The 24425-nt window shown below is 40.9% G+C and overlaps 1 protein-coding gene across 3 annotated transcripts in view; it reads left to right on the top strand.

Moving 5' to 3' along the window:
• TMTC4 (transmembrane O-mannosyltransferase targeting cadherins 4) overlaps positions 1–24425 on the top strand; it is a 78493-nt gene that overhangs the window by 37072 nt on the left and 16996 nt on the right. For 2 of the 3 annotated variants that reach the window (XM_038759307.1, XM_038759306.1), the window contains exons 5-11: positions 887–974; positions 9075–9175; positions 14153–14245; positions 15854–16018; positions 17921–18123; positions 20763–20934; positions 21034–21165. In XM_038759307.1, coding sequence (XP_038615235.1) covers positions 887–974; positions 9075–9175; positions 14153–14245; positions 15854–16018; positions 17921–18123; positions 20763–20934; positions 21034–21165 — 954 coding nt within the window. The remainder of the gene's footprint in view (positions 1–886; positions 975–9074; positions 9176–14152; positions 14246–15853; positions 16019–17920; positions 18124–20762; positions 20935–21033; positions 21166–24425) is intronic. The other variant, XM_038759308.1, reaches the window with a different exon arrangement.

Below are 24425 nucleotides of genomic sequence, written 5' to 3'. Positions count from 1 at the left end.
CCCTCTCACCCCCCTATATTTAAACATCAGTCCTTATAGAAAGTTAATAACCACTTACGCCATATAAAATCTTTCCCTACTCACTGTAATAGAGAGTAAGTACCCTGTTCTATAGATCATATTTTATTTTTTCTCCTTGAATAATGCAGTGATGAAGTACTGAACAGTGCTTTGCACATAGTAAGCGCTTAACAAATGCCATCATTATTATTATTATTACTGGCAGACAGCATGGCCTTGTGGAAAGAGAAAGGTCCTGAGAGTTCAGAGGGTCTGGGTTCTAGTACCAGCTCTGCTGTGTGACCTTGGGCAAGTCTCTTAACTTCACTGTGCCTCGATTTCTTCATCTACAAAATGGGGATTAACGCCTACTCCCTCCTAACTTTGACTGTAAGCCCCATATGGGACAGGGACTGTGTCCAAGTTGATTAACTTGATTACCTACTCTAGCACCTAGTACAATGCTCGGCGCTTAACAAGGATCGTAATTATTATTATGTGATTTTTTTTATTTTGCAGTGATGGAAGAGGCAGTTCTGTATTTGGACTATATATTTGTGTCAATAATTATAAATGGAGATGATAAAATTCCATATAACTTTAAGAACACCTCATTAAAATACTGTTCTCCCTTCTACTTAGAATGTGAGCCCCATGTGGGATAGGGACTGTGATCAGCCTGATTAACTTGTATCTACCCTAGAGCATATAACAGTACTTGAAACGTGTCTTAACAAATAGCATAATAATAGTAATAATAACAGCATATTATCGTATTAGCTGGTGTGGCTTGCTGTGCTCTTGGTTGCATATTTTAAGTTGTTTTCAGAATTTCCAAAGTGTAAAATGTTCATTTTTAAGTTACATTTATTTTCTTCTTTTTAAGGTTGCCGGTATTGTTGGCAGAGCAGACCTCCTGTGTGCCCTATTCTTTTTGTTATCGTTCCTTGGCTACTGTAAAGCGTTTAAAGAAAGTAAGCACTGTTCTTGGGTTTTACAAGTTGTTTACAAGTTTTTGTTTATTAATCTAAATTTGCTTAGTCCAAAACATAGTTCCTATTCATAAAATTCCAGATAATAATCACTTCCATGAACCTTTGAATAATTGTGGGAACATATCTACCAACTCTGTTATATCGTACTCTCTCAAGGGCTTAGTACAGGGGTCTGCCCACAGTAAACACTTAGTAAATACCAGAGATTGATTGATTGTGATGAGAAAGAGGCTATAGCTCCCTTAGCACTTTTTTGGTATGCCAATTCCATTTTTTCCCCAGTTCTGTATTGCTTAATTCTGGCAACAACTGTAAGGGAGTGTGCATGGTGTATAGTTACATTTTTCTGCTACCACTATGAAAGCAGCAGATTAACATTTTAAACTCTTGTTTTCCTGTGCTTCAAAAACATTTGTGTTTCTCATTAAAGCCTCTCAAAAAGCACGTGAAGACATTAAAATCAAATATAGAAATATGGACCTGCCTAGTTAAATATTTATTAAATTAATCTTAAATCATATCTTTGAAAAAATATATTATTTTTAAGATAATTGTAAAGAATCATTATTATTATTTGAACTTCTGTTTTGAAGAGTAGGCTGTTTTCTGATAATTATATAATGTACTTTAGTTACAAATTCCACAGTATGTCACACTTCAGAGGGGTGCAGATGTTCACTATGAGGCTGTTTGTGGGGAGGGACTAGATCAACTTGGAAAAGTGTGGGTTTGTGTGTAAATGTTCGCTTACTTTGACATGCTGAATCATTTGGCTGCATCCGCAAAGGCTCTTATAGGTAGAGTGTAATTTGAATTACTAAATTTCATCCAGACACCCTAAAAGAAGCAGCGTAGCATAGTGGAAAGAGCCCGGGCTTGGGAGTCAGAGGTCGTGAGCTCTAATCCCAGCTCCGCCACTTGTCAGCTGTGTGACTTTGGGCAAGTCACTTCACTTCTCTGGACCTCAGTTACCTCATCTGTAAAATGGGGATTCAGACTGTGAGCCCCGCGTGGGACAACCTGATGACCTTGTATCTCCCCCAGCGCTTAGAACAGTGCTTGACACACAGTAAGCCCTTAACAAATGCCAACAATATTATTATTAAAATTGTGGTTTAGTGGAAAATTTTGAGGTAGATAATCCTAGTTTTTATCTGTACTCATTCAATTTCTAATGGGTTTTTCTAGGTTTCTGAATATCAGTGTAAGTGTGTTTAAAACCCCAATATAAAAACCCTAATAGGGCATCAGAAGTTGTACATATCTCGTTATAATAAGGATCCTGTGAAAACAGGAGTACTCAGATTTAACTTTCCACTTATAGACAGAGACATAAGTAATGCCTTCAACTGTCTTGAGAGGAATAATAAAATGGTGGGATTTTTCAGAAGAATTGTCCCCATAATTATAAGGCAGAGTAGAGACTAATTTTTCATTCTGAACTATGGGAGTGAAAAGAAATCAGGGATTCAGCAGAGGCTGTGCACTGATTAGGAGTTGGAGGAACAGACCGTAACCAGGAAGCCACCATTTGGGGATTTTTCCACCCTAATTGGAAACTCGAAGTTTTGTCGGAAACTTGAGTGAGGCTGGGGGTCAAGGTTCAGAGTCCAAGCTTAGGTCTCTGGGGCAATCATCCTATCAGCTTTCTTGGGAGAGGCTAGGATTGGGAAGGAGACTTTGAGGTTGGGATTATAAATCTTGGAGTAGGTGGGACTAGCTTTCCATAGCTTGAAAGAAGTCTGGTAACTTCAGAGGGTACCAACCCAGCAAAATGCACTTCTCTAAGCTGAAACCCAAGACAAATCTCCAAAGGTCTCATCAGTCTGCCATTGACAGTGGTACAACTCCGAGCTTCTTGGAGTCAGATGAGAAGAGTCAAAGTAGACAGACTCAGTTCTTCACTAAAACCGGTATAAAGAAGGGGGTGAGGTTTTTATTCATTCATTCAATCGTATATATTGAGCGCTTACTGTGTGCAGAACACAGTACTAAGCGCGTGGGAAGTACAAGCTGGCAACACATAAAGCTGAATTGTGTTTTAATTTTTTACTCTGAATAAAGTTAATTAGAAATTATGGAAGGCCTTTAAAATTCTCATAAAAATAAAAACAGGTCTGTGGCATTTATATTGTTGAATAATAATAATAATGATGGAGTTAAGTGCTTACTGTGTGCAAAGCACTGTTCTAAGCTCTGGGGAGTTTACAAGGTTACAAGGTAGTCCCACGGGGGCTCACACTCTTAATCCCCATTTTACAGATGAGGTAACTGAGGCCCAGAGAAGTTAAGTGACTTGCCCAAAGTCACACAGCTGACAATTGGCGGAGCTGGGGTTTGAACCCATGACCTCTGACTCCAAAGCCTGGGCTCTGAATGGATTGGATGGATTATGGATGAATGGATTATTGAAGTCACTTTTAATGGATCATTTTCTTCTATGATGCCATTACATTTTTGGAGTCTCCTACATTGAATCAATAATATTTATTGAGCCTTATTGTAGGCAGAGCACTATACTAAGCCCTTGGGATCATTCAGTTAAGCTAGAAGACACAATTCCTGCCTCAAGGAACCAGTAAGGATTAGAAGACACATTTTCTGCCCTCAAGAATTTGCAGTCTACACTCATCTATTTTTCTTAGCATCTTGACATCATGTTTATTATAGGATAAATAATTGTTGCTCTGGAGGGAAAGTAAAAATGGACCATAGAAAGGTTTTTGAATTAAAATGTGTTGGCTAAACTCTGGTGAATGAGCAGTAATTTAGTAAACTGAAAGACATATGATAATGGTTTCAACTATCATCTCTATGCTGATGACACCCAAATTTTGGGCTTTATTCAAATAAACTTTTAGGAGTAAAAGTTTCAAATTTGTAAAACATGTTTACCATTCCACTCTCCTAATCACGATAAGAACAAAATAAACTATCACTGTTAGGTCAGGTTTATTAGAGGTATGCTAACATTAATTGTGGCACACGTTACCATTTCCTAATGCTTATATTTTCCTGGAAATTGCCTGTGCTCTTTGTTTTCCTGGCCAGCATCATATAGCTTTACTGAATTTCTGCTTGGTGCAGGGCCCCGTAATAAGCTCACAAGGACGGAGTAATGACCACAAGGACAAAGTGGGTAGCCTCCCCCACCAAATTTGGCTTTGCAAGGACAAACCTATTAACTTCACCCACGCATCAGTGGTCAGTCAACCATCTGGGAAGAATTAGAACAAGAGTTGGGACTTTTGGATGATGAGGCATTAGTGATAACAGCACCAGTAGAATAGAGAGGGAGAAATCCAGATGAAGAGAGTGAAATGGAAAAGTGACAGAGGAAAAAGGGGAGACGAGCAGAGAAAAACAGCACTTTGAGAAGTGTAGCTCTTAATGGGATGGGAGATAGGAGAATTACTGGAAGGAAGCGGAGTCAGGATTTTTGTCAAGAGTTGTTTTCATAATGGGAAAGATATGACTGTGTTAAGGCATAGGGACCCAGAGAAGAGGGAGGGGTTGATGATACAAGTGAGAAATAAGAAGTGCAAAGCTAGAATTTTCATAAGATGAAAGGGTAGGGAGAAGATAACCTAGTAGAGTAGAAGGGGAACATTGCCATCTGAGAAACACTTCATTCATTTAGTCATATTTATTGAGCTCTTACTGTGTGCTGAGCACTGTTCTAAGCACTTGGGAGAGTAAAATATAACAGTAAACAGATACATTCCCTGCCCACAATGAGTTAGCAAGGGGAACAGAAAAAAAATGCACAATGCCATTATTGAGTCAGATTAAGGTGCCCCTGCCATGCAGTACTCTGCCTCCAGCAGTGTCCACCAGATGCTTTGAGGCACCAAGAAATGGTTCCCTCTGTGGATGTCCATTCTCTTAGCTAAAAATGAGCTTTCGGCCAAATTTTCTCTCTCCACCCCGTGAACTTACTGATGTCTTTGGCATGTGGTAACAGATTTTCTGCGTTTACCATGCACTATGTGAAGATGTTTTTTCTTTTTGCTCTTTACACAGAAAGCATTCAGATACCATTGATTTTCATTTGAGTTGAAGCCACCATCCCTAAGCTTCAGTGGATGTCACCTACTTCTGAAATGGGATTTTCTAAACAGCAGTCTTGTTTTTGCCTTGCCCCCACTGTTCATGATTTTGTAGACTTCAATCATCTGAATTTCAGACTGTTTTGTAGACTGAAAGAGGCAACCAATCTAAACCAGGTTTTTTTGTCCTCTTCACTGTCAGAAGAAATAGTTGTGCCCATGAGAGTGCCATCAAACATGGGATGAATACTGCAAAACATGTTTTCCTTAATGAGTATATTTTCAAGAATAAATCCCTGTGATAGAGGAGAACTGAGTTGAGTCTTCTTTGTGGTTTCTAGAGGTATTCATCCTTAGGTATTTTTCACTGAATTATATTGAGTCAATCAGTCAATTAATGTTGTATGTTGAATGTGCACAACTCTCATCTAAGCCCTTGGGAAAATATAAAAGAAGCCAAAGGATAATTGAAATCTCTCATTATTGTCACCTGCATTACTTTTCAGTTTCCTGAGTCTCATCTAAGTATTAAATATCTTTCCTCTTCCTACTCAGATGCTGTGTATAAATGTTTATTAAAGCATTTTGTTTAACTTTAAAATGTATCTCTAGAGGTTCCTACTAGATGTCTCTTTTCTGCTATAATTGTTATATATTACTGTTTGTGTTATCTCTTACAAGAGAGTGTATTTAGGTTAGGAGAATATCAGTGTGGGAAAGGGGGCACATAAGGAAGCTGTGCCAACATCTTAGAAAATAGATTGTGAGGTTGTCAGCAGTAAGAAAGAGATGAGGTGTGTAATAATAATTGTGATATTTGTTAAGCCCTTTGGTGGCAGACACTGTGCTAAGCAGTAGGGTAGATAGAGTATAATCAGATTAGATACAGTCCCTGTCCCACATTGGATTCACAATCTAAGAGAAGTGAGGTTAGGAACAGACAGATTGGGTTATGAGTAAAGAAGTCATTGAGGTAGTTTGATTAATAGTAGTTCCTGAAACACTATGAATATATTTTTAGATTTTTGAAGTTTAGCTCCAGAAATCAGAAAAAGTAATATTCACACTCATCTATTTTTACTATGTGTAAATTGCCTTTGGTTATTGCATTGTCTGAGTTTTCAGAAATTCTTCTGTATTGAGAGGAGCAGCAACATCTGATTTCCTTCACTCTAGGCCCAGAAGAGTAGTTAGATAGCTTCAACTTTTTTAAACAAGAATCTGATGCTCATTGTGCTTTTCTGGCATATATACAGTAATGACCATCTGTTGGGGTGGCATTGTTCCCACTTATAATATGTGCCAGTTTCAAATCAACACAGGTGCCAACCATAGATTGGTGGAGAAGGGTATTTTGTAGGAAACAATGCTTTAACTGAGAGAAGAACATCCCAGTGGAAAGCAATGCCAAATCAGGGGCACATGCTTCATTAAATTGATCACATCTGTTGGCACATGTAGGTGTTAGCACTGACAAATGCCTTCCCCTCGCCCCCTGCCCACTTCAGCTATGGAATTCCTGCAAGTGGAAACTGAGAGAGAAATGCACATAGGAACTGATTGGATGTGGAAGCTTAGGTGAACTTTTTGAATCACAAAGTTCTGAAATTTAATAATGCTAAATCATCATTCCAGATAAAGTTGGCCCCGTAAGAGCAGGATAAATGCAGGGAAATGTCCAGAGGAAGAGTATAGCAGCAATTTGTTTTAAATGAAGAGACTAGTGTTTTCTTCTCTGCCACACCCTCCCATCCCAGATCAGAGTTTAGCTCTGAGTAGAGGTAAAGTAGGATATAGGCCAGATTAAAGCCCTCAGATATGCTAATAAAATTTTAAATCTTGTGGGGTTAGTGTGAAAATGATTCTGAATGAAAATTAAGTAGAAACAGCATCTGTTATTGAGGAAAAATTTATGGTGTTTTTCAACTATTTCGCAATGCAGGTGTGCTAAAGCTTGAAAGCCTTGGATTTTTCTGTTTATTCTGACTCTACTCAAATTACTTTCTGCACCAACAGGATTAATGAAAGAGGGGAACACTTCTCACTTTCCAGGGTGGAGCAGGGAGAGGAGGAAGTAGCATTGGTCCACTTGATAAAATTTTGAAACAAGAGTGAGGAGACCTGGCTTCTATTTCTTTATTTGCTCTTGGCATATTATGGAATTTCTCCATCTATTAGTTTCCCTATCTGCTACAGAGGTGGACAGGCATGTCAAAAAAAATTTTAGCCTGTTCATATCTGTCCCTTTTTGCCTTCTTGAATCATCATTAGACTAGGTATAAACCAAAATATGATTAGATCAAGATTGTACATCAAGGCAAAGATGTGACCTCATATGTTTCCTGAAATAGGTACTAGCTAACTTCAGAAGTCCTCCTTACAGTTACACACTGTTGTGTGGCCTAGGACTGAGTACATCCTATGCCATTCCTGTAGTTGTGAGTCTTAACTTGGTTAAGGTACACACAAAAACAGTCTTTGTGCTGAAGTGTACACTTTCTGCGGCATTTGACACAGCGTCGTTTTTGCCTCTTTGTTTGGAGAGCCACATTTCTAGATCTAAACTTTTGAACCATATATAGAACAAGCTTTGTTACCCAACGTACTTGGAGAATGAAAGATCCCAGTGAGTCAGGCTGCAAAGCCAGGGAATTGCATTTCACATAGCCTGCTCAGTAAAGGGACTGTCTGGGGACCCTTTGGAATCCCCAGAAAGATCTCCTGGGATTTGACTGTTTACTGATCAGATTATCGATCAATCAAATTAATCAATTGTATTTTTTGAGCACTTACTGTGTGCAGGGCACTGTATGAAAGATCCCAGTGAGTCAGGCTGCAAAGCCAGGGAATTGCACTTCACAAAGCCTGCTCAGTAAAGACCCTTTGGAATCCCCAGAAAGATCTCCTGGGATTTGACTGTTTACTGATCAGATTATCGATCAATCAAATTAATCAATTGTATTTATTGAGCACTTACTATGTGCAGGGCACTGTACTAAACACTTGGGAAAGTACAATACAAAAGAGGAAGTAGACACGATCCCTGCCGTCAAGGAGTTTACAGTCTAGAGGAGGAGTTTATCAACTGGATTAGCACAACAGCAAGCCCTTTTAGGACTCCACAGAGAGTTTATGTTGCAAAAACACCCTTGACGAGTTCACCTGAACCTTGAAGAGGAGGAGTATTTATTAAGCGCTTAATCTGTGCAGAGCACCGTTCTAAGCATGGGGAGAGAGTACACAGATGGGAATTAAATATAGTCCCTGTCCATGGTGGGACTCACGATCTCAGAGAGAGAGAGCTCACTGGTTGGCAAGAGCTGAAGCAATTTGTTAATCAGATTAGCCGAAATTTAGAATAATTGCTTTGCTTCAGAAAAGTGCCAAGCGTTGTAAACTCCTTCACCTCATGGAAGGATCAGCCATAGTTGCCCTTCTATGGGGAACAGCCAACATGCCGTTTAGAGAAGCTTTCCAGTTGGGAAAGTGCCAGGTACAGCATTTTCTGCATCTACAAATCTTCAAAAATCCTCAAGTTAAATCTCAAGAATTGGGAGGTTTGGAATTATTACATTGTATAAATATAGTTCTTTGTGAGGAGAGAGGCTGCTGGGCGTTTGGCAGAGTTGCTGAGACCGCTGCTGAACTGATTCGAATCCTTCCTGAGGCATGCAGTAAGATTTAGTAATCCGTGAGCATCAGAGATTTTCAGTAAATGCTTTTGCATGAGCAGGAGATATTTTTCCAGTAAGTCAATCAATCAATCGTATTTACTGTGTGCAGCACACTCTACTAATCACTTGGGAGAGTACAATATGACAGAGTTGATAGACACATTCCCTGCCTTGAACAAGCTAATGGGGGTTTCAGTTCCAAATGAGCATCTAGCATTTACTGTCGTGATTTTAGGCTCTAAGGGGATGTTCAAAATTCTTAAATTACTACTGTAGAGCGAATGGCTACTGCTTGTTTAATAATTCCTTGTGTTAATTGAGAAAGCTTTGGATAACTTGAGTTTTATCTTTGACAGGTAACAAGGAAGGAACTCATTTTTCGACATTCTGGGTGTTGCTGAGCGTTCTCTTGGGGGCAGTAGCCATGCTGTGCAAAGAGCAAGGGATTACAGTTCTGGTGAGGATGCTGATGTTGTGGGTGACTCAAATGGAGCTAATAATGATAATGATAATGGTGGCATTTGTTAAGCGCTTACTATGTGCCAAACACTGTTCTAAGCATTGAGGGGGGAAGCTCAATGGAAAGAGCACGGGCTGTGGAGCCAGAAGTCATGGGTTCAAATCCCAGCTCTGCCAATTGTCAGCTGTGTGACTTTGGGCAAGTCACGTAACTTCTCTGTGCCTCAGTGACCTCATCTGTAAAATGGGGATGAAGACCGTGAGCCCCCCGTGGGACAACCTGATCACCTTGTAACCTCCCCAGCGCTTAGAACAGTGCTTTGCCCGTAGTAAGCGCGTAATAAATGCCATCATTATCAGGCTGTCCCACGTGGGGCTCACAGTCTTCCTCCCCATTTTACAGACGAGGTAACTGAGGCACAGAGAAGTTAAGTGACTTGCTGCCCAAAGTCACACGGCTGACAAGTGGTGGAGCCGGAATTAGAACCCATAACCTCTGACTCCCAAGCCCGTGCTCTTTCCACTGAGCCACGCTGCTTCTCTAATTATGGTACTTGTTAAGCGCTTACTATGTGCCAAGCAGTTCTAGGCACTGGGGTAGATCATCATCATCATCATCAATCGTATTTATTGAGCGCTTACTATGTGCAGAGCACTGTACTAAGCGCTTGGGAAGTACAAATTGGCAACACATAGAGACAGTCCCTACCCAACAGTGGGTTCACAGTCTAAAAGGGGGAGACAGAGAACAAAACCAAACATACCAACAAAATAAAATAAATAGGATAGATATGTACAAGTAAAATAAATAAATAAATAAATAAATAAATAGAGTAATAAATATGTACAACCATATATACAGGTGCTGTGGGGAAGGGAAGGAGGTAAAATGGGGGGATGGAGAGGGGGACGTAGATGCAAGTTAATCAGGGTGGACACAGTCTGTGCCCCACATGGGGCTCACAGGCTCCATTTAGGCCCTCCACAGACTGTTGCCAAAACATATGTACCTCCACACTCCCACATGCGTGCACCTTCACTTGTGTGCATGAAATATGCTCATAGGGCACTTGATTAGCCTTTGTTACTCCCTGGAAAGCCCCACTGCCCGTCCTCATTCATTCATTCATATTTATTGAGTGCTTACTGTGTGCAGAGCACTGTACTAAGTGCCACTTTAGCACTCTCTTAGCCACCACTCCTGATACCATAAAAATCAGTCCTGCTTCCTTTGTTTGCCTTGCTGCAGGGCACTGTGTATTCAGAAGATCCCTAAAAGGTCCCTGCATGGGTGAAAACTTATGGTCAGCTACTGGAAACCTCTAGGAAACGAGCAAGGAGGAATGAATCCAATTTAGTCGAGGCAGTGGCAACTGCAGCTGCCAAAGATTAAAGGGAGAAGGAAACGAGGCCATCTCTCCTCCACTTCTTTATCTTTCTTACTGCTGCACGACCCCTCCTGCAGCCCTCAAGACCCCTCCTGCCACCCTGGCTGAGGAATTTTAGGTGGTACGGGAGGCCCATATTGCAAAAGACCATAATAATCCAAAACAAAAATTGAACCATCCTTCATTTCATGTATCTATAAGCTGCTCCAAATTTCACTTCGCTCTGTCAGGATGTACGACATCATCTGTGTAGCAAGGTTGCATTCTAGAATTGTGATGAAGCAGGTTGGTTGTCTGGTAAGCACATTTAAATTGCCTATTCAAGACAACAGCTGTCTGTCATTCGAGTTCCGGCTTTTAGGTCCCACAGTATCATCTCCAGCCCTGCCCTGTCCTTCCCGCGAAGATATTTAGATTAAAAAGTGCTCTCTCGGGCGATTTCTGTGCTGAGGAATTCTAGAGCTGGGAAAAGGGTAGGGCCAGAGCAGATGGCATAGAGCAGGGTCTGATGAGTGGACTGGAGATCAATCAGGATGTGCATTAGATGTTGGAATATCACTCGTTCTCATATTCTCCCTTCCTACAAACAAGGGATGGTTGCAGTTAGATACCAGGAGGCCTTCTCAGACTGAGCCCCCTTTTTCCTCTCCTCTCCGTCCTCCCGTCCCCCGCCCTACCTCCTTTTTTTTTTTTTTGCATTTATTAAGCGCTTACTACGTGCAAAGCACTGTTCTAAGCGCTGGGAAGGTTACAAGGTGATCAGGTTGTCCCACGGGGGGCTCACAGTCTTAATCCCCATTTTACAGATGAGGTAACAGGCACAGAGCAGTTAAGCAACTTGCCCAAAGTCACACAGCTGACAGCTGGCAGAGCCGGGATTTGAACCCATGACCTCTGACTCCAAAGCCCGTGCTCTTTTCCACTGAGCCACGCTGCTTCTCCACTGAGCCACGCTGCTTCTACCTCCTTCCCCTCCCCACAGCACTTGTATATATTTGTACAGATTTATTACTCTATTTTACTTGTACATATTTACTATTCCATTTTGTTAATGAGGTGCGCATAGCTTGTACTTCCCAAGCGCTCAGTACAGTGCTTTGCACACAGTAAGCGCTCAGTAAATACAATTGAATGAATGAATGTATGTGAAACATCACGAGTGGAATCAGAGCAGATTTAGTGGTGAACTAAGGGCTCCTGGCCCATATTCAGAGCATTGAATCAAAGGTAGCCAGAAGGACCCTGACTAGGCCGGTTATCTCATTATTAAATTTAACATTAAATGTTAAAAAATGAGATAAAATAATAATGAGATAACCAGCCTAATCTCATTATTATTTTTTAACATTTAATGCTCTCTTGAGAATGCTTTGAGTTTTCTTCTTTAACCCATCATTTCTCTTATCGTTGCTGCTACGGAGAAGCAGCGTGGCTCGGTGGAAAGAATCCGGGCTTTGGAGTCAGAGGTCATGGGTTCAAATGCTGACTCCGCCAATTGTCAGCTGTGTGACTTTGGGCAAGTCACTTAACTTCTCTGGGCCTCAGTTACCTCATCTGTAAAATGGGGATTAAGACTGTGAGCCCCGTGTGGGACAACCTGATCACCTTGTAAACTCTCCAGCGCTTAGAACAGTGCTTTGCACATAGTAAGCACTTAATAAATGCTATCAGTATTATTATTATTGTTACTTCACTAATTTTACACATGCTTTTTTTTAACGGCATTTGTTCAGCACTCACTATGTGTCAGGCACTGTCCTGAGATAATCAGGTGGACACCGATGCTATCTCTCATAGAGCTCAGTCTTAATCCCCACTTCACAGACAAGGTAACCGAGGCACAGAGAGTTCATTCATTCAATCGTATTTATTGAGTGCTTACTGTGTGCAGAGCACTGTACTAAGCGCTTGAGCACTGTAAGGTCACACAGCCGACAAGTGGTGGAGCAGGGATTAGAGCCCAGGCTCATGCTCTAGTAAGCGCTTAATAAATACCATCGTTGTTATAGATTATCGATTATTATCTATAATAATCGTTATAGAGAAGCAGCATGGCTCAGTGGAAAGAGCCCGGGCTTAGGAGTCAGAGGTCATGGGTTCAAATTCCGACTCCGGCACTTGTCAGCTGTGTGACTTTGGGCAAGTTACGTGACTTCTCTGTGCCTCAGTTCCCTCATCTGTAAAATGGGGATTAAGTCTGTGAGCCCCACGTGGGACAACCTAATCACTTTGTATCCTCCACAGCGCTTAGAACAGTGCTTTGCACATAGTAAGTGTTTAATAAATGCCATTATTATTATTATTATTATTCACTAGGCCGTGCTGATCTCTGCTTCCTTAGGCTTTCTTCCTGGTACTGTGGCTGGTACTTTTGTAACCATGTAACCATGTAATTCTGGGTGTAAAGCCCCCATATCTGAGTCAGATATGGTTCAGAAAGTCTATTTTTAATACCCCATACACTGAAGAAGCAGCGTAGCTTAGTGGAAAGAGCACGGGCTTGGGAGTCAAGAGATCGTGGGTTCTAATCCCGTCTCCACCACTTATCAGCTGTGCAACTCTGGGCAAGTCACTTCACTTCTCTGTGCCTCAGTGACCTCATCTGTAAAATGGGGATTAAGACTTGAGCCCCACGCGGGACAACCTGATTACCTTGTACCTCCCCCAGCGCTTAGAACAGTGCTTGGCACATAGTAGGAGCTTAACAAACACCAGAATTATTATTAATTATTATTATCATTATTATTATTATTAACAGAGAAACTAAAGTTCCAATCTCCAAAGTAGCACTTTCTTTGGTATGAGGTACTCTTCCCATTCGTAAGAGCCCGGGCTTTGGAGTCAGAAGTCATGGGTTCGAATCCCGACTCTGCCACATGTCTGCTGTGTGACCTTGGGCAAGTCACTTAAATTCTCTGAGCCTCAGTTACCCCATCTGTAAAATGGGGATGACGACTGTGAGCCCCACATGGGACAACCTGATCATCTTGTATCCCCCCTAGCGCTTAGAACAGTGCCTTGCACATAGTAAGCATTTAAATGCCATCATTATTATTTTCCCATTCTTTAAGAATGTTTGTATCTTCCCATTCTTTATTGAAGAATGTTTGTATTTTTCCATTCTTTATTTAAGAATGCTTGTATTTTCCCATTCCTTATTTAAGAATGTTTTTATTTTCCCATTCCTTATTTAAGAATGTTTTTATTTTCCCATTCTTTATTTAAGAATGTTAGTAAGAGGGCCTTGGGTTATAAAGATAATTATTTTGTTTTTGCTAGTCACCTTTGCTTGTCCTTTCTTTGCCAGGGAATATGTTACATTACAGGAATCACATTCAGTTCCTTTAATCTTATTCCAGTACTGCATCTTACACTGGGATCTACGTGTCTGTGCTATCCGGCTTCATCCCTATGATTCTTGAGGCCTGTTGGATTCCTTTACACCTAACAGCTCTTAGGAATTTTGTGTCTGAACTTTGTCCAGTAGCTGCTGAATTACAGTAGCATCAGTATTAATAGTAGTTTGGCATCATAGTAAAGCAAGTGTAAGTTTTTCTAACACTGGTAACTTATTTTCAATTACGTAGGGTGCGAATGCTGTATTTGATGCCCTCGTAATAGGCCGATTAAATATTCTGGAAGTTGTCCAAAAGGTATTACATAAGGACAAATCATTAGCGGTAAGTAGATTCTTTTGGTCCAATCCAGATCGTTAAATCGAGTAGGTCCAAATTAAAAATGCCATTTCTAGGATGATGCCTGTGAATTTATCTTTTAAAATACAGGTATTTACCATTGAAATTCCCATTATTCACCCCTCCCTCGGCCCCATAGCACTTATGTATATATTAGTAATTTATTTATATTAATGTCTGTCTTTCTCTCTAGACTGTGAACTCATTGTGAGCAACCAAATCTGTTAGATTGTACTCTCCCAAGCGCTTAGTACAGTGCTCTGCACACAGGAGGCCCTCAATAAATGATTGGTTGATTGAAACACTTTTCTTTTTCACAATAGCACTTGTAAATTTCAGTGAATGTTTTTCTTACAGATCTTTATCAGGTCCAGATAATGCTTTGGTTTTGCAATCTATGCATAGTTTACCTTAGCTCAAATGCCTCTTACCTTCCCAATCAGTCTCTAAAGTACTCTAACTGATTTGAGTGGAGAAATTAAAGCACATTTGAAGAGCTCTTTGTTCTCTATCTAATGTTAATTACACACCCCTTAGAGTGTTAGCATAAAATGTAAAAATCTAATTCACAATTTTTAATTGTATATATTTTCCATTGTGTTTTTTCGTCCTGAACGTGAATATATTTATATTGTTTTGGTGATTTTTTTTTTTTATTTTGGGACTGTTAATGCAATTTGCATTATTCCCCATAGGAAACTACACTTCATTTAACACACCATCACTGAACATTGTACTTACATGGAACCAATTAAGAGTGATAAACAAGATTTATCAATAGCCTAGTGTTAAGACCTAGAATGGTAGGGATTTTTAGGATTTTGTCTGATTTAGCCTGATTTCTACACTTTAACTTTGTTTCTTAGTTTTTTAAATTTGAAGCCTGAAGGTTTTAAATTTATTGCAACTCTGAAAACATTACATCCATTTGAAAATCCCTCTAATTTTGTCACTGCTGGCAAGCTGATGTAGAGTATAATCTCTTTACGAATATATATTCTCTTAAATCTATTCTCTTAACAAATGCCATTATTATTATTATTATTATAGAGTAATGGTGAGTTACTTGGGAAATTGGAACCTGTGATCATTATAGAACCCTCACCTCACAACTAAGTTCTAATACATTGAACCTAAGGAAGATTATCTTGACATCCCTATGCATTACCGAAATAGTTGTAATGTTCTTTTAGCCATTAGCATAATTTGTAAACATCAGAAGTTGTTGGGTAGGGACTGTCTCTGTATGTTGCCAACTTGTACTTCCCAAGCGCTTAGTACAGTGCTCTGCACACAGTAAGTGCTCAGTAAATACGATTGAATGAATGAATGAATCAGGAAGGAGTCATATGATTGAGGAAACACTGGCCATACCTTTATTGTTGTATGAGAATCATGAAAATTGAAGCTAAAAACATTTTAAAATTTTTTAAATTGAAGTCTTTTTTTTTTAAACCCAATGACTACCCTTTGACTCATGTATAATTTTAAATCCAAGTAATCCAGATGCTTCCTGTTGGTTATATTTTGCAATTAACTTTTTTTATTGCTCCCCAATAGGGAGTTGTTCTGAGCTCTGCTGTGTCCTTTTAGGGCTTTGGGTGGCTTAAGAAAGGTGGTCTTCTCTTGAGAATGGCTCTTCTATCATCTGGGGGAGCTGCAGTGCTGTATCTGCGCTGGAGAATTATGGGCACCGGACCACCAGCTTTTACTGATGTTGATAACCCAGCGTCCTTTGCCGACAATCTTCTTGTCAGAGTAAGTACTAGACTTATTTCTATTTAGATTCCTTTTTAAAAAGTTCTCTTTCTTTTTTTAATGGCATTTATTAAGCGCTTACTATGTGCAAAGCACTGTTCTAAGCGCTGGGGAGATTACAAGGTGATCAGGTTGTCCCAGGCTCACAGTCTTAATCCCCATTTTACCGATGAGGTATCTGAGGCCCAGAGAAGTTAAGTGACTTGCCCAAAGTCACACAGCTGACAATCGGCAGAGCCGGGATTTGAACCCATGACCTCTGACTCCAAAACCCGGGCTCTTTTCCACTTTGCCACGCTGCTTCTCAGTGTTGGAAGGGAGAGGATCATTGTACATGCTTCTAGACGATAAGATAACGCTCTAGTCTCTAAATTCATCCCCTAGACTGTAAGCTCGTTGTGGGCAGGGAACGTGTCTACCAACTCTGTTATATTGTACTCTCCCAACCACTTAGTACAGTGCTCTGCACACAGTAAGCGCTCAGTAAATACGATTGATAGTCCCAGCTCTGTCACTGACCTGCCCTGTGACCTTTGGAAAGCCACTTAACCTCTCTGGGCCTCAGTTTCTTTTTCTGTAAAATAGAGATAAAATAGATTGGGATCCCTGTGTTGGAAACAGACTGCATCTAACCTTAAGGCCTTGTATCAGCCCCATGCTTAGCACATCGATGAATGCCATAACTATCATCATCAGCGCTTAGTACAGTGCCTGGCACATAGTAAGCACCAAGCGCTTGCTTACCATTATTACTACTTTTATTGATCTTTCTATCTATTTATTTGTTACTCAGGCCTCCTCCAGGAGGCCTTCCCAGACTGAGCCCCTTCCTTCCTCTCCCCCTCGTCCCCCTCTCCATCCCCCCATCTTACCTCCTTCCCTTCCCCACAGCACCTGTATATATGTATATATGTTTGTACATATTTATTACTCTATTTATTTATTTATTTATTTTACTTGTACATATCTATTCTATTTTGTTAGTATATTTGGTTTTGTTCTCTGTCTCCCCCTTTTAGACTGTGAGCCCACTGTTGGGTAGGGACTATTTCTATATGTTGCCAATTTGTACTTCCCAAGCGCTTAGTACAGTGCTCTGCACACAGTAAGCGCTCAATAAATACAATTGATGATGATGATGATGATGATTTGTGCTTGTTGTTCTCATCTGTGATCGCATCTTCATCTCCAATGCTTAGAACAGTGCTTTTCACATAGTAAGCGCCGAACAAATACCATTATTATCATTATTATCTTCGTAACTATTCACCTATGACCATCTTAAAAGGTGTTCTCCATTTCTTGTGTGCTTATCTTCTCCAACAGACTGAAATACTTTGGAGAGTAGACACCGTGGTGTATACTTTTGTATAATCTAAAATGCTCACTACAGTCCCATCATATTGTCAGCCACAGTAAATATTCATTCAGTAGTATTTATTGAGCGCTTAGTGTGTGCAAAGCACTGGACTAAGTGCTTGCTAATGATGATGGGAAAGTGATTTTGTTTTCACTTTTTCCAAGTTTAGCAATTCTCATAATGCCCACTGTCACTCTCATTGTTGTTCTGTGAAGGAAGGACAGAGAAGATAGAAGTTGGTGGGAGATGTAAATTTAACAAAGATAAACCAAACTAAGGAAGCCTATTCCTTTTTCAGTTTGTTTTTATAAAAGCAGTGTTTTAAACGGGGAGCTAGTCTTTTCATTCATTGAAAATTGAATGTAATTTCTCAGATACACAATACTTCATCTTTTGCTCAACCTAATATTTTTGCAGCGCGTGCTAGAGCGTATGATTTTACACAAACTTTCTTTGCAGCTCTATCTAAAAGCCTAAAAGTAAAGTTACCATTTTTCGAGCTTGGTATCAACAAAATGTTTGTTTTTCCTTTTGACTGACAGGTTATAAACTATAATTACTACTATTCATTGAATGCATGGTTGCTGCTGTGTCCCTGGTGGCTGTGTTTTGATTGGTCAATGGGCTGCATACCCCTTATTAAATCAGTCAGCGACTGGAGAATAATTGCACTAGCAGCACTTTGGTTCTGCCTAATTGGCTTGATATGCCAAGCTCTATGCTCCGAAGACAGCCATAAGAGAAGGTAAGAGGCAGAGTTGAATTTTAAATTCCACACTAGATTGGGTCTGCCGTATTATTTTGTTCAATCCAACACTGAGCATTCTAACAATTCACTGTTACTAATGGCATAAGCAAATATATTTCAAATTAATATTTATAGCTATTATTACAATTTTATGCCAATTTGGACTAATCACAATCTCCAGCCTACTGCGATGCAAAACTTGTAGGAAGAAGGTAAGGATGACTGCTTTCTCTCTCTCTCTCCCTTTTCCCCCCACCCCACACCCTGAAGTGGCATTTTGAGATCCTTAACACTGTAGGAGGTAAACAGTACTTTGTGGTCAGAACAAAAAGTGTAATTGATGTGTGCTGTGCCCATCATTTCACAGTGCTTCAAAAATAACCCTTATGAAAGCTTCAGTGATTCTTTCAGATGTTGTCATCTGATTCCAAATAAACTGTTGTTCCAAAGAGACTATTCTTTATCTTGAGAAAGGGTATTGAGAAAATAATTGGAAAAAACAAACCTGTTTTCATGAAAAAGAAAACTATTTAAAATTATTTTTCCTACAACCCTTTTCTGTGATTAAACTAATAGATTCTTAAACTAAATTAGGTTTTGAATTTGTTGGGTTGTGACAACCAGTTACACCAACTGGTTGTATAATTGTAAAGATCAGCTATAGTCCTGGTTCAGTCATTTATTTGTGTGAAATAGGGTTGTTCCATGAAGTGTAAGGACAAAGTCCAACTAGTAAAGAAAAAATTTGATCTAACTAATTTATCCGTTGCCTCCCATAACCATGAAGCCTTCTTTGTGCCACTCCAAGACAGAAAACATTTTTAAAGCTAGGGGCTTGGTGCTCCAAGTTTCTTATTTAAAGTCAAACTGTATTCATATGCTTTCAAAATGAATATTTGAAAACCCAAAACATTTACAGTCAAGAAACCACACAGTCCCTTGCATATGTGCCACTGAATACAGGATTATTTTATTGAATTAAAACTGGTTTAAATGTGTTTAAAATGAATCCGCCGTGTATAAGGGTTCTATTTGAAGCCACAAGTACATAACTAGGCCCCATTTTCAATGAGCTAGCCCATACTTCAGTGGTACGAATGTATTGACTTGATACCCAGTTACATTCCAAATATTTCCTCTCTGGTTTATCAGTCAGTCATATTTATTAAGTGCTTATGGTGTGCAGGGCACTTTACTAAGCGCTTGGGAGAAAACTACATAATAGAGTGGCAGACACATCCCCTGCCCACAGCTAGCCCATGCTTCAGTGGTGCGAATGTATTGACTTGATACCCAATTACATTCCCAATATTTCTTCTCTGGTTTGTCAGTCAATCATATTTATTGAGTGCTTACGGTGTGCAGGGCACTTTACTAGGCGCTTGGGAGAAAACTACGTAATAGAGTGGCAGACACATCCCCTGCCCACAACGAGCTTAGAGTCTAGAGGGAAGAAGTGTACTGGATTTGGATCAGAGAAAGTTGGAATAATGGCCCTCTCAATAAAATGATCCATCCCTTCACCTCCAGAGTAAAGGCCACTGGTAGTAATGGGAATTCAGTCACCAGGAGCTAATGGAGGAGCGAGATCAAGCAGATTATGCAGAAGAATAGATAATAATAACAGGAGCAGTAACTTGGGCCTCAGCCCCTGGGAGCCAACCCTAGAACAGTGCTTGGCACGTAGTAAGCGCTTAACAAATACCATAATCATCAGCCCTAGGGAAAGATGCAAGACAACCAGTTGCTGCCCCAACCAGTGGGAGAAGGCCAGAGGGAATGCAGACTGGCAGTTGGTGAGACCTTAAAATTCAACAGTGGATAGTCCACAAGTAGGAATAGAGAGTTAATTTTACCATCATGCGGTTGATAGGATGATATGGCTTTTTCAGATGTTCAGTTTTACATGAATCAAGAGTACAGTGCTCTGCACACAGTGTTTAATAAATATGACTGATCGATTGACTTTTCTAGAGGACTGTAAGCTCGCTGCGGGTGGGGAATGTGTCTACCAACTCTGTTGTATCGCCCTCTCCCAAGCACTTAGTACAGTGCTCTGCACACAGTAAGAATGCAGTAAAAAATAGAGCATTAAGTGCTTACTACGGGCAGAGCACTGTACTCGGCATTCGGGAGAGTATGATACAACAGAGTTGGCTCACGTTCCCTGCCCACATGTGAGTTTACATGTGGAACAAGATGTGCAGTTTCTGGTAAAATAAAAATTACCAATTTTTCCTATCAACCTTGATCAGTAGTAGGAGTGGTGGTGGTGGAAGTAGCACTAGTACTTATTGAGTGCCAGCAGGATAAAATGCACTCTGTACTAAGCATTTGGGAAGTATGAACGAATGAAGTGGCACGATTCCTCATCATCAATCAATCGTATTTATTGAGCGCTTACTATGTGCAGAGCACTGTACTAAGCGCTTGGGAAGTACAAATTGGCAATGTATAGAGACAGTCCCTACCCAACAGTGGGCTCACAGTCTAAAAGGGGAGACAGAGAACAAAACCAAACATACTAACAAAATAAATAGAATAGATATGTACAAGTAAAATAAATAAATAAATAAATAGAGTAATAGATTCCTGCCCAAAGGTACCTTGCTTAATTTCTTTTTCTCCATTTCCAGAACTCTTACCCTGGGATTGGGATTTCTCATTATTCCATTTCTTCCTGCAAGCAATTTGTTCTTCCGAGTGGGATTTGCCGTGGCAGAAAGAGTCCTCTACCTCCCTAGCATTGGATACTGTGCAATTCTCACCTATGGCTTTGGAATACTAAGCAGACACATTAAGAAAAAGGTATTAGCCCAGAAGCGTAGTAAAGGGGGCAGGGGAAGTGAATGAAAAGGCTCTTAAATGTTATTCAAAAATATTTAACATGCCTCTCTTTTCTTTAAGAAACTTATTGCTGCTGGCATAATAGGAATTTTGCTTATAAACATGATACGCTGTGTTATCCGCAGTAACCAATGGCGGAGTGAGGAACAGCTTTTCAGGAGTGCCCTGTCTGTGTGTCCTCTAAATGCTAAAGTAAGTTGGTTGCCTTGGTTTCTAGTCTTCTTTTAAACACTTTCTCGTACTGTACTTATTTACCGTATGCAGAGCACTGAACTAATAATAATAATGATGATGGCATTTGTTAAGCGCTTACTATGTGCAAAGCACTGTTCTAAGCGCTGAGGGGGATACAAGGTGATCAGGTTGTCCCACGTGGGGCTCACAGTCTTAATCCCCATTTTACAGAGGAGGTCACTGAGGCTCAGAGAAGTGAAGTGACTTGCCCAAGGTCACACAGCAGACGTGGCGGAGCTGGGATTAGAACCCATGACCTCTGGCTCCCAAGCCCGTATTCTTTCCACTGAGCGACGCACTTGGAAGAGTACAATACAACAGATTTGGTAGATATGTTTCCTACCCGCAGTGAGCTTAGACGGGGAGCTTACATTTTAAGGAAAATTCACGCTGGAGTACTCATGTCCAGTGCCACAGGCATGTACACAAATGCTTTCTTCTGACATTTCAGTATAAAGGACATTGTTCATTCATTCATTCAGTCGTATTTATTGAGCGCTTACTGTGTGCAGAGCACTGTACTAAGCGCTTGGGAAGTACACGTTGGCAACATATAGAGACGGTCCCTACCCAGCAGCGGGCTCACAGTCTAGAAGGGGGAGACAGAGAACAAAACAAAACATATTAACAAAATAAAATAAATAGAATAAATATATACAAATAAAATAAATAAATAGAGTAATAAATACGTACAAACACATATACAGGTGCTGTGGGGAGGGGAGGGAGGTAAGGCAGGGGGGATGGGGAGGGGGAGGAGGAGGAGAGAAAGGAAGGGGCTCAGTCTGGGAAGCCTTCCTGGAAGAGGTGAGCTCTCAGTAGGGCTTTGAAGGGAGGAAGAGAGCTAGCTTGGCGGATGTGCGGAGGGAGGGCATTCCAGGCCAGGGGGATGACATAGGCTGGGGGTCGACGGCGGGACAGGCGAGACCGAGGCACGGTGAGGAGATTAGCGGCAGAGGAGCGGAGGGCGCGGGCTGGGCTATAGAAGGAGAGAAGGGAGGTGAGGTAGGAGGGGGCGAGGTGATGGACAGCCTTGAAGCCCAGGGTGAGGAGTTTCTGCCTGATGCGCAGATTGATTGGTAGCCACTGGAGATTTTTGAGGAGGGGAGTAACATGCCCAGAGCGTTTCTGGACAAAGACGATCCGGGCAGCGGCGTGAAGTATGGATTGAAGTGCGGAGAGACAGTATTGTTATATGCAATCAAGGTTATGTTGTCAGATTAACATTCCCATAATTCCCTATCAGAGCTCAAGCCTAAACCCATGTTATGGCAGAACTGAGTGTAATAAAATGGCGGTGCAAATTTGCTATACAAACCTTTGGACCCGCTGTCTGAAAAGGAGCTTCCCAGCAGTTAGCCCTGTGCCACTCCAAGACAGAACTGAGGCGTGAAGGAAAAAGCACTCTTAGAGATGCCGGGAAGGAGGGGTCAGGGCTTGAAGAGTGAGATAGCATCATGTACCATAGGGGTTATTGTAGTCTCGGAGCTCGGCACCAGGATTGCCTCATCACCCAGTCTGAAAACCACTACATCATGGTTGGAGTCTCCACCTTTCTCCCTCATTTCCTGCCATCTAGCTCCTTCCCTTCTACTTCCCTCCTCCTCCATCCTAGTTTCTCCGTACTCCCTTCATCCCACCCCCACCGATTCCCCTACCACTTTCCCTTTCCTCCTTGGTCCTCATATCCTCTTCGCCCCTTACCTACATACTTATTCAGCCAGACCAAAAAACAGTGAAAGAAATTAAAATGCTCCTGGGGCCAGGAGTCAGGAGTGGTTGTTAGTTCCTCTGGTCTGTTGACACTGGATGGGTTGATACCTTCTTATGAGCCCTGAGGAGCTAATATGAGAACTTGGCCAGTCAGCTGAGGGAAAGCGGGGGCAGCTGTTGCATTTGCAGGAATGTTTTCCTACCACTACACTGGAGACAATAAGTTCCCAATGCACAGCTGGCTGAGTGAGTTCTTGTATTGGCCACTTCACTCTTCATGACAGACTAGCATCCCAACATTGTTCAGAGGAGCTGGGAGCCTCCAATACTTACCTTTCCCTTGTGTCCGGCTGCTCCTGACGTCTTGAAGCAGGGGCAAGAGAGTCTTTGGGTAAGTATTTCCATTTCTTCTAGGACCTATAGGTGGGGTGGGGGAAAGAACAGCTGCAGCAATTCTATACAGAGCCATAGGAAGGGAAAAGGGTTGAGTTTTTCATCTACAACCCAGAGTCCCAGCCGCCAATTGCTTTCCGATCCTCCTCCAAACCCCGTCATTGTCTTAGCAATAATTTCCTCCTGCACACATACAAATACACTCAGAATATTTTGAGAATTGTTTGCATAGGCTCACAGAGTATGTCCAAGCAAATGTCTACATTGCACTAGTAGTAAGTATAAGTATTATTTTAAAGAACATCCCCAAAACCCTCAAAACATACACATACACACACCAGAGCTTTAAATATCTGCAATCTTCCATAATCAGTTTCCATCAAAGTGGAAATAATGACACAATTTTCCTAGTAAGAACTGCCATCCCTCTTTAATGCTGCAGACGCTTCAAAAGTCAAGGCGATTCGTAAAAAGCCAAAAGATGTACAGTTTTTTTTCCTGATTTGTGGAGAAACTAAAGATGTTAAATCGAAGAAGGGCTTGGACGTTCTCCATTAGGGCTAACTTGCAGTTAAAATTGTAGTTTATTCTGGTAGCCGTTTGGTTTCTAGTGAACCAACAGCAATTAATTGAATTTTGTAATAGCTAGATATATGACCATTAGAGACTGGGTAGAGACTGGTTAAAGGCTTAATAAAAATAAAAGTAGAATAATCTAATAGCATTGTCTTTGAGGTTACCATTTGTTGCCTTATATCACTCATTTTATGGGTGCTTTATCAAAGGAAGGTAATAAAACAACAATAATAATAATAATGATATTTAAGTGCTTACTGTGTGCCACTAAGCTAATCAGCTTGGACACGGTCCATATCCCACATGGGGCTCACAGCCTTCATCCCGTTTTACAGATAAGGTAACTGAGGCACAGAGAAGTGAAGTGACTTGCCCAAGGTCACACGGCAGACTAGTGGCCTGGGATTAGAACCCAGGTCCTTCCGACTCCCAGACCTGTGCTCTGTCCAGTAGGCCGTGTCAAGCGCTTAGTACAGTGCTCTGCACACAGTAAGTGCTCAATAAATGCGATTGAATGAATGAATGAATGCTCCTTT

This window comes from Tachyglossus aculeatus, chromosome 17, assembly GCF_015852505.1.
Source record: "Tachyglossus aculeatus isolate mTacAcu1 chromosome 17, mTacAcu1.pri, whole genome shotgun sequence".
Lineage (NCBI taxonomy): Eukaryota > Metazoa > Chordata > Mammalia > Monotremata > Tachyglossidae > Tachyglossus > Tachyglossus aculeatus.
The sequence above is the reverse complement of the archived record's forward strand: the minus strand, read 5'-3'. Positions and strand labels throughout refer to the sequence as shown.